This window comes from Manis javanica, chromosome 4 (genome assembly GCF_040802235.1).
Source record: "Manis javanica isolate MJ-LG chromosome 4, MJ_LKY, whole genome shotgun sequence".
In the NCBI taxonomy this organism is placed as follows: Eukaryota; Metazoa; Chordata; class Mammalia; order Pholidota; family Manidae; genus Manis; species Manis javanica.
In genome coordinates, this window is record NC_133159.1 from 24,839,198 (window position 1) to 24,849,994 (window position 10,797).

Consider the following 10,797-nt stretch of genomic DNA (forward strand, 5'->3'; position numbering starts at 1 on the left):
GCCAGAGCAGGAAGTGGCCCTGAGGACCATCTGGTCCAACCTTCTGGATTTCTAGAACAGGAAAATGGGGTCTAACAAAAGGGACTGACTGGTCCAGGACCACACAACTTGACAGAGGAGAACTAATCAGGAAATTTACTTCCAGCAGAGGTCAGACAGGAAATAGGAAGCTGATAAACTCCTAAGTGATAGAGCTAATCACGAGGAAGGGAACTGGTGATGACGGAGGCTCAGAACCAGGAGGTCTGGAGGTGGTGTGGTTTGGGACTGAATTTCACAGGGTCATGTCGCCCAAGCTCACAATAACCTCATGATCACCTGCAGCTCACTGTGAGGGAAACAGAGGCCCAGAGAGGAGAGGCAGCTTGCTGGCGAGAGGCAGAGGTGGGGCTCCAAAGCCGTGATGGAAACCACTTGGCTACTCTGGTCCCACTCCATTCAATACAGCAGTTGTGTCTGGGTCCCCACAGCCACCGGTGTCGGCCCCTTTGGGGCTGCACAGTTGCCCTTAAGGAGTTCAGTTAGTCGTGAAGGCAGAAATGTGAATAGGCAGACTGCACAGGAGAGCAGGATAAATGTGGAGGGACTGCCTGGGGGCCAATCCGGCCACCTCCACCTGGCTGTGTTTGTGACACCCTCCCTCTACCTCAGCTTCCAAATTTGTAAAGTGCAGCTAATGACAGCACCTGCTCCGCAGTTGCTGTGACAATTAGATCACTTAATGTGCAGCCTGACAGGATGCACGGGGATGTGCTCACTCTTAGTTGTTGTCATTATCATCATAATAAGTACAATTATATGTGAAATAGGGACGCAGAGGTGGGGACGCTTCCAGGAGAGGGTTCATTTCTGATGGAAGGACAGGGAAGATGGGTAGGTGGGTGGGGCTCCTTCAAGTCTCCGGGGTGTGGCCAGAGCCTTCCAGGTGGAGAGACTAGTTGGCCGTGGGCAGGGGCACACCTGGTGTGTGCAGGAAGTGGGGGGCAGTTGGGGATGGTGGGAGTCAGGTATGTGTCAGGTGGGTGGAGTCACAAGCTGGAAAGGCCAGTGGGGCTAGCTGGAGTGAGGGTAGGGGATGGAGGAGTCCTTGAAGGTCAGCCTGGGGGTCTGGACTCTGTAGGTGCCATCAGAATTGGGGCAGGGCAGGAAGAGGGGACCAGGAAGGCACCTGAGAGGGCAGAGCCACAGCTCTGTGCCCCTTCCTCTGGGGAGGGGCAGAGTCAGGGCTGGGGCAAAAAGCTGAGCACACAATTATGAAAATGTGTCAGCTGAGAGGCTCTGGGCTCCCACAGGTTTGGAGAGGCCAGGAATGGGGCAGGAGCTGGGGGCAGGACAGCCAGCCAGGGCTCACATGCTCCCACAGCCAGACCTCCTGTCCTGCAAGGCCACCCCTCTCCCAGCCCTGAGGACAAAGCTGTTGCCCTACGCCATTCCCCCCTGGCTTTGGGGAGGGACCCTTCTCACTGCTCTCGCCAAGCTGTGCTGCCCAGTGGAGGAGGCAGCATGGACTCTGGCATCAGGAAAACCTGCGCTGCAATCTCAGCTGCATGACCTTGGGCAGACCACTTCTTCTCTCAGAGCCTTTTTTGTAAATCAGGGATGCAGAGCCACTCCTGGGGCTGTGGCAAGATTGAATGAGATGACATCAATGACAGGGTGCAGCATGGTGCTGCTGGCACATAGCAGGTGCTCAGGCCCTCCTGCTTCTCTGTGCTGCTACGGCTCACTCTTCTCTCTCTGACCCAAGGACACCAGAATCTTCACATGGCCAACTGCCTCTCCTTTCCCCTTTCCCCCGGTCCCTCTTCACACCTAGAACCCTGATGCTCCGGCTCCTCCCAGCAGACCTGATGCTGTTCTGTAGCTTCTCTTTGAGCCCTGCCTCTTCCTGTCCACTCTGAGCCTCAGTCTTTGGCAACATCTCCTGGCTGAACCCCCCTGTCCAGGCTTTCCCCACCCTCCAACCTGTGTTCTGCCCCTTAACGCAGACCTGGCTGGGCGCTGCTGGCCTGCTCAAACTTGTTCCTGGCTCCCCAGCATCTTCAGGATCAAGTCCAAGCTTCTTGGGGTGGGGGGTGGTGTATTCAAGGCCCCTCTGTGCTGGTTGAGCCTCGCCCTCCTATTCTCGCCTCTTCCTGTACACCCTCCCCTCCAGCCACAAGAACAAACCACCTGCTCACCTCCATGCTGGTCCCCGGATCAGACTCCCACAAACTGAGTCTGCATTCCAGCTTTGGTGACACTTGTTGGTTGTGTGGCCTTAGACACAGTGTCTGAACCTCAGTTTCCTCATTTGTAAAATAGGTCAATGGGACCCACTTCATAGGGCTGCTGTGAGGTCATAAGTGAGAGAGTGCTGGCCGAAGCACTAACCCCGGCCCCTGGCACTCTACGCCCAAGAGACAGCGGCGGCTGTGGATGTGTTTCTCCCTCTGTCCATAATGCCCTCTGTCTGCCCTCGGGACCCAGCTCAACAGTCAGCTCAGGGAGGCCTGGGCGATTCTCAGTTACAGCAGAGGAACCTGGGACACACCTGTCTTCCAGAACCACAGCAGGGCCAGGGCTCAATGGGCTCTTTCCTGGGCCTACCACAGGGTCTGGCCCTCAGCAGCCGCGGCACAAATATCGACTGAAGAAATTACCAAATGAATCCCTGAATCCAAGATGGAACCCACCTCTAAACCTCCACACCCACCCAAAGGATCCAAGCAGAGCTCTTGATCCAGAAGGTAAATGATACGGTAAAAAGACCATTGGACTAAGGGTCTGCGGAGCTGGGCCCTTGATCAGCCTTGGGCAAGTCAGTTTCCCCACCTATAAAGTGAGACCATGTGGTTTCTGAGGCCCCGCCCTATTCAGATACTCCCCGAGGCAGTTAGGGTATTGGTAAGGAGGGTGAGTTCCCAGCCAGATGGACCTCAGTCTGAATCTTAGCTCTGCCTTCTACTTACAGTACGATCTCAGGCGAGCTACTGAACCTCCCAGCCTCAGTGCCTTCATCTGTGAATGGCGCTGAACCTAGCTCAAGGAGTAGGCAAAGGGAAAAGGGCCGTGGTGAGGACTCAGTGCCTGTGACTGCACCTGGCACACAGCTAGTGCCCCCAAAACTTGGGCTAGTGTGTTTTTGGATTTATTATGTCTACTCTTGTCACTCTCTACCTGATCCTTTTCTTTATGTAAAGTGTCCTGGGGTCCCCACCTTCAGTTCTTAATTTCTACACTGTGGTCTGTACATAGCCAAGGTGTCCTAGATGAACAGGGCATTCCTGGCTGTCTGCAGACACCTGTGAAGAGGGAAGTGGAGATGCCAACACCCAGCTGTGTGGGTTTGACTCATGACCAGCCTTGCCCCCATGGAGGCTGCTGTTTGCACATATATCCTGTCTTCTCCTGGAAGAAGTAACAGCAGAGGCTACTTCCCTGGGACACAGACAACCTAGCTGCCTCCCTGTCCACTATATAAAATAAAGTGGCTCTATGAATAGGCAGCAACACTCTCTCCTTCACACATTAAGTGAACAGTCTCATTCTTACTCCCATTTCACAGATTGGGAAAGGATGCAGAGAAGGCAAAGCTGGAAAAAGCAAGAGGCAGGATTCAAACCCAGTCCCCTAACCCTGCTCTTGTCCTGTGTGACTGTGTCAGCATCTCTGGATCACTGTGCCCTGCTTGTCAGGGCTCTCATCCAAGACTGATCCGCTGCTATCTCCCTTGGCATGAAGGAGGACTTGGGAAAGGCTCCAGTGGTCACATGAGGCCTGGAGAGGGTGGCTGGGACTGAATCCGATCCCTTCTCTGGAGATTAGGAAGTTGAGATGGCCAGAGAGCCAAATGCCATGCCTGACCAAGATGACATCTAGCCACCTGCCCTTGGTGCATCAGCTGGCACAGACAGACTGTGTCCTTAGCCTGACCCTGTCCTGAGTACTTGAAATACAAAGACAGGCAGGGTGAGGGGAGATAATGACCCGCCTTTGGGAGCAGCTTGGAGGCTATAAGTGGCCCATGCAGACTAGTTTATAATCCTGTCCCTACCATTTGCCAGCTAGCTGGGTGACCGAACAAGTCACTGAATTCCTCTGAGCCTCTATTTCCTTATCTGTAAAAGGAGTGAATCATGGTACCCACCTGGCAGGCTGTTCTGAAGATTGAATGAAGTCACACAGGAAAAGTGCTTAGTGCGGCTCAATAAGTATTGGCCGAGAAACCCCAAAGCTTCTGAGATGGGGCTCCCTCCCTGAACTTTGCTCTGTGGTCCAGTGCTCAGCAATGAAAAAAAGGGAAGGCATGTGCATACACACATGCTCACATGCTATTTACACAACAAAAATTCCGTATAACTAAAAAACAATCCTAACCATGGTTTTCTATGGAGTGGAATTCTGGGGGAACTTTAACTTTTACATTATATAGCTCTTTTTATTATGTTAATTTTACAGTCAGAAAAACTAAAGATATTTAAAAATTGTGGTATACGACTGGGCCAGGCATCATACCAGATACTTTAGACATAGCACCTCTAACCCTTATAACATCCTTACCAGGAAGGTCATATTATCCCTATGTTATAGATGAGCAGGTGGAGGCTTAGAGAAGTGAAATGACCTGACCAAGGACACACAGCTCATCCATGATGATGCCGGGATCTGACGCCAGTACTGGAACCTGGAGTACAATGCAATTCTGCTTGGCAGGTCAGGTAGAGCTTCATGGAGGAGGTGATATTTGAGTTGAGACTGGAAGACTGAGTAGGACTTCTTTCTCTAGGCTAGCATTCTCAACAGGGGGGTGATTTTCATCCCAGGGGACATTTGATGAAGTCTAGAGACATTTTTGGTTGTCATAGCTTGGGTGGTGGTGGTGGTGGTACTGGCATCTAGTGGGTAGAGGCCAGAAATGCTGCTAAACATTTTACAAGTACAGATGGCCTGGCACAACAAAGACTTATTTGGCCCCAAATGTCAATAGTGCAAAATATGATGTAACATACAAGAGCTGTCATTTATTGAGGGCTTACTATGTGCCAGGTGCAGTACTAAGTTCTTGTAAATGCCATCTTATTTACCCCAACCCTGTTACTCCCATGCTGTCTATGAGAGACTGGGGCTCAGAGATGGTAAGTGACTTTCCTAAGGTCACACAGCCAGAAAATGGTAGAGCTAGGACTGGAGCTGCCTGAATACAAAGCCAGGGCTCTTAACGTTTCTGCTCTGCTGACTTTAGGATTTGTAATGTGTAAAAACTCCAGGTCACCTGCTAGGCTAGGAGACTACCCAGCTGGGTCCAGGCATAACCCCCTCTGGCCTTGATGCCTTTGGTAAGGCCCTCTCCCTCCACCTCTGCCATTTCCCCATCTGTCAAGCGAAGGTTGCACCAGATCTCCAAGGCCCTGCCAACTCTGAGTCTGTTATTCTCCAGAAGAGGGCCCAAGCCCAGGCTCCCAGGGCCCTAGGGACTGAACCACCAGCAGCTGGGAGGGGAGAAGGTGTGACAGGCAGGTTCAGCTTCATTCCCAGTACATAAATAGCTAATGAGCCCTGCTTCCCCCCAAGGAGAGAGAGAGCCACATAGAGGTGGGAGTGGCTTGAACTTTACCCAGGAGCTTACCTCTCCAGTGGGGAGGCATGTTTCTCTGCCACCTTCTTGCCAAGACCAAAGGAGGCACTCAAGCCAGGACTGCTTCTTAGGCAAGAAAGGTGGGTCTGGGCATTCACTTAGCTGGGCACATCAGATCTCACCCGTAGAAGGAGAAAGGATGGCCGTGCATGCTCACCCAGCCCCTACCATGTGCCAGGCATCTCTCATAGCAGGTTCATCTCAGGTCAGCCTCAAGAAAATCCTGGTGGGAAAGAATCATTCTGACCCCAGTTTACAGAAGACAGCATAAAGGCTTATATGAAGTGACTTGCTGAGTTACACAGACAGGGCTGAAAGAAGGTTTGGAACCCAAGTGTGTCAGTTCAGGACCGCATACTAGAGAGTAAGTGGCAGTCCTGTTATTCTTTTCACCCAAGAATGAAAGTGTTTCAATAATGTTTGGAAAACGTGTATCTTCAATTTCTCCTGCATTCTCCAGGACATGGAATAGACTGCAAAATAATCCTGATTTCCAATAATATCTGATTGCAGATAAGGGAACCAAGGCTCAGAAGGCAGAGGCCTCTCTATCTATAAAGTCAGACAGGGAGAGGAGGGGGTGAGCGGAAAGGGAGGAGGGATCTGGCCGGGGTCAGGCTGTGCTTTCTAGCCCGGCTCTCATTGTCTGGCAGAGGGTAAGTCACACCACCTCTCTGGGCCTCAGTGTCCACATCTGTATAACAAAGAGGTTGGGCACATGGTTGCAGAGAGTCCCTTTAAACTCTCACAACTTGAGCCCAGTCAAAGGTTCTGTCCTCCCTGTTTATGTGACTTAATAAACAGGGAGATGGGGATATCAGTGCTTGGCACAAGGGGCTCTGGGTGTGGAGGGCCAATGCCAGCCTTGTGCAAGCTCCCAGTACCCTCAACCCTTGCTCTCCATCCTCAACAAGCCAGACCAGAAGGGGAGTCAGTCATGGTTTAGGGATGAAAGGGAGAGGGAGGGGGTGATGGTAAACATAAGACCATTTCTCCTGAGGCCAATGCTCACCTCCATGGACATCTGCAAGGTGCAGGCGGACTCATCAAGACTGTGTATAAGGAGGGGGTAACCCCCTACATAATGGAAAGTAGTTATTTAGCTCCTGTTTAAGCATCTTGAGGGCCAGAGAGCTCACTACCTTCCAAATTAGCCCACAGCATTTTTCATAAAATGTTTGAGTCAACACCTCTGCTTCCAAAAGCTCCACACTCTGGGCCAGCCCATGGTCAGCGTAGGTTATTCATTCAACCTTTGCTGATTTGTACTCTGGGTCAAGCCTTGTGTTGGGCTCTGGAATTATAAATATGATGAATAAAAGATTGTTCCTACTATTGGGGAACTGTGAGCTAGACTGGTATCCCAGAACTGCTGGATTTAAATGGTGTAGCTTGAGGAAAAGATTCCAGGCTCAAATAAGCTTGGGAACCATTTTATTAATCACAGCAAAATGGGTTTCTTTGCTACAAGGTTTCTTCTCTAAGCCTTTAATATGCCAATGTACACCAAGAATCTTCCAAGGAGGGTATAGAGAATACATTGTATTTCTCAAATATAGCTAATCTTGCAACACTATTTTTTAAAACATCATACTTATTAACAGAGAACATTTGGCAAAATGCAGCTCTAATGCTATTTTTTTGGCTAGTGGAGTTTGGGGAAGGCTTACATGGAAAAGACATTTGAGCAGGGCTTTGAGAGTTGAATAGGAGTTGGTCAGTGGAGATGAGAACGTTTAAGGGAGACCAATTATAGTCCATAGCTGACTATGCTCAGGTTACCCTGTGTGTACTCTTTCACTTAGTCCTCAAAGGTCCTGCTGTGGGTGACAGAGCCAAGGAGGTCATCAAAGGCCCCTGGAGACTCCTAGAGGTGCACTCCCTACCCTTTCTCAAAGCAGGACCTTATTCTCCAAATCTTGAGTCTTGAAGTCCTGTTGCTACTCTCAACCTGGCCTCTACTCTGGGTCAACAAAATGGTTCTTATAGTATCTGGACCTGATCCCAACTATAAATCCCTTACACTCTTTTGCCTAGCCCTTGGCACCTAAACCCACCCTCTCAGCAGTTTGTTGACCTTAATTTAGACCCTTTCTTAGTTTTAACCCTAATCTACTCAGTGCTATCTAGCCCTAGTCCTGCCTACTAAGCCCTGATGTACACCTGATTGAGCCCCGCCCCATCGTGCACCCTCAGGTACTCTTACAGTGCAGACCCATCCTCGGGGGGCGGCCCCGCCCCCTGTCTAGCCTTGACTGTGTTCCTATCCGCATCTGTGTCTTTGTGCCCAACTCTGTCCTGAACCATTCTTATGTGGGGCTTGTCTCCAGGCCTAGGCCCCACGACCCCTAAGAGTGGCCCTGCTCTTGCCCAACTCTGACTCAGCCGCATCCCCAACCCTCCCCCGGTCGGTACCTGGCCAGCTCTTATTTCATTTGTCCTCACCGTCCCACTCCAGTGGTGATCACCCCAGCCCACGTTCAGGTCTCAGACCCCGGCGGTTACACGGCCCAACGCTCCGCCCCCAACACTCCACCCCGACATCCTGGCCGAGACCCCGCCCCATCCCCGCCCCATCCTAATTCTGATAGGGCCCTGACCCTCCTAACGCCCCCGCCCGGTGACAATCCTGACCGGGCCCTGCCCACGGTCCAAACCTGGCCCCGCCCCCGGGGCCGCCCCCGGCCGGTCCGGCGGCTCACCTGCAACTCCTCGAAGGCATCGTCGATGCCGGTGACCTGATGCTGCTCGTGCAGCGCGGGCTCATCGCAGAAGAAGCACAGCAGCGCGCGGTCCGTGAGGCAGAAGAGCTTGACCTTGTCGTGTGCCTGGCAGGGTCGCGCGGCGCGGCGCGCGTTGAGGATGGCATCCAGCGGGAAGGCGCTGTAGCGCTCCACGATGTTGGCCAGCTTGAGGCTGGGCGCTAGCGCGGGCTCGGCGAACGTGCGCCGGCACTCTGGGCAGTCGCGGGCGCCCTGCGCCTCCTGCCGCACCCAGTGCTCGGTGATGCAGCGGCGGCAGAAGTAGTGCTCGCAGCCCAGGCTCACCGGGTCCTGGTAGATGCTCAGGCAGATGGAACAGAGCAGCTCGTCCTTGAGGCTGCACGCCATGGAGCCGGGGGCAGCGGAGAGTGGGGCTTGAGATGCAGGGGGCGGGGGGCGGCTGAGAGCGCGGCGCTGTCGGGAGCAGCACCGAGGGGTGGGTGCGGCAATCAGGCCGGGAGAGGTTGGAGTAGGAACTTCAGGAGAGGGAAGGGGGGCTCTCCTGGAGGAGGCAACGCGAGGAGAGGGTGCGAGGTAGAGACTACTCAGGATGCGAGCCCAGGAAGGTGGTCTCGAGGTAGTGGGGTGATCCGGAGCGATGGGTGCTGGAGGGAGGGGCCGCGGGTGTCTGAGGAAAGGCGCTCCAGGCAAGGAGGCTGTAGAGAAGGGGCAGTGTGAAGGGATGGGTCCTAGAAGAAGGGGATCCGGGTGGGGATGTGGAGGCCTTAGGGGGGCCAAAATCCCGGGATGGGTGCAATGGGGGGAGGGGGAGAAGCTGGGGATGGGGAATTCTGAGGGAGGGGGAAGTCAGGAGGCGCCGTATCACGGCTGTGCCTGGCAGAAAAGAGGAGGGGTGTAAGCACGCTCCGCTGCCGGGTCCCTGCCCCAACACTCGGTCCGGCGTGGCCCTTACCCGCGCTGTTTCAGCAGCCACTGCTCCAGTCCGAGCGCCGCTTCTCAACCCGGAACCAGCCGAGCGCGAGCGGCCGGCGGCCTTGGCTCCCTCCCCGCCCCCGCGGGCGGGGCCCAAGCGACTCCGCCCCCGCGGCGGGCGGGGGAGAGGAGGGGCGTGGCCAGACCTCCAGCCGGCGGACCCCTCCCCGCCCCACCATTCTCATCCCTGGGGAGAAAAACCCAGCTGTTCCTTCAGGATCTGCACATGGAACAACATCCAGGTCTCGCTTAGGGTCCCTGAAGCGGGGCGGGGAACAGTTCATTTAAGAGGATAACGAAAAAACAAGGAGCATCTTTATCATCAGTTTGAAGATTTGGGAAAAATTGTATTTTTTATGAAAACAAGGATATGTCATATAATCTACATAGAATAAACTTTTGAATAAGATGTAAAAATAAAACTCGAGAAATGTCCTGCTTGCTTAGAGCAAGTTCAAGACTGTCACACCTCCAAGTTCTAGAGTCCCATTTCCTCTTCACTTTCTTAATACTTGGGGAAAAACTCTGGAAAGCCCTGGCCTGGCTAATGTCTGACCCAAGAAGTTGCTTCCATTCTGCAAACATTTGTGGAGTGCTGTATTTATTTCTGTGGGTGGGAGGAGAGGGGAACCAGAGACAGGGAGAAAGTAAAGGACACCTTGTCTTGTATGCCAGATGGAGAGGGAATAAGGGATTTCTAGGCAGAGGAGACAGCAAGCCTGTGCAAAAGCATAGAGGCGTGAAATGGGAGGATGCATTTGGGGGAAGTGCAAGTAGTTCTGTACTGTTGGGGTGTAGTGGGGAAGGCAAGTAGAGGAGGGTGTTGAGGGTCATGGCAAAGGATTTCCTGAAGGCCTGGGGCTTTCAAGCAAGGGAATGACCTGGGGTGATGTGGGTTATAAGGAGTCAAGTAAATGCTCACTATACCATGAGCAAAGTGAAGGTAGGGACCCGTTCTGATGTGCCTGCATATGTGCATGGCTCGGCACACAGTAAAGGTGAGTAACAGCAGCAAAGATATGGATTGCAGGAAGAGAGACTGGGCACCAGCTACGTCACTGTTGTCACAGTGCCTGCAGGAGACCTAAACTGGGGCCATGACAGTGGGTAAGGAGAGAAGGCCAGGGTATTGAAAGTATAGACACTCTGGAATTTGTAATGGATTGGATATGATGTTGAGAGAGAAAGAGGCATTGAGCATGGCTCCCAATTTCTGCCTCCTCCAGAAATGTCTTCACTGGTGTTAAAGTTTATTGAGGTGCGATTTATGAAACAAAGTTTACTCCTCTGCTACTTGTCCTTCATTGTATCATCATCACCTGGTCCTGTGTTTCCATCACTGACAGAAACAAGTTGGTAGCTTATGCAACAACCAGTCCTAACTTTTCCTTTGCAGTGAGAGGCCTGATTTGTTCAGGTGGCCCCCTTACCTGTGTAACCAAGGGAAGGCTGACCCCAGCCCATCTCCAGAATTAAGTCCCGTTT

General features: G+C 52.8%; 1 protein-coding gene across 6 annotated transcripts in view; it reads right to left on the reverse strand.

Moving 5' to 3' along the window:
• TRIM62 (tripartite motif containing 62) overlaps positions 1-9,543 on the reverse strand; it is a 30,069-nt gene extending 20,526 nt beyond the window's left edge. The window contains exons 1-2 of one of the 6 annotated variants that reach the window (XM_073233594.1): positions 9,293-9,543; positions 8,320-9,035 (exon numbers count right to left, since the gene is read on the reverse strand). In XM_073233594.1, the coding sequence (XP_073089695.1) occupies positions 8,320-8,727 (408 nt within the window). In that variant the 5' untranslated portion in view covers positions 8,728-9,035; positions 9,293-9,543. Of the gene's footprint in view, positions 1-2,180; positions 2,300-8,319 lie in introns of those variants that run through there. The other 5 variants (XM_073233593.1, XM_073233592.1, XM_017668006.3 and 2 more) reach the window with 5 other exon arrangements.
• Positions 9,544-10,797: the final 1,254 nt, after the last annotated feature.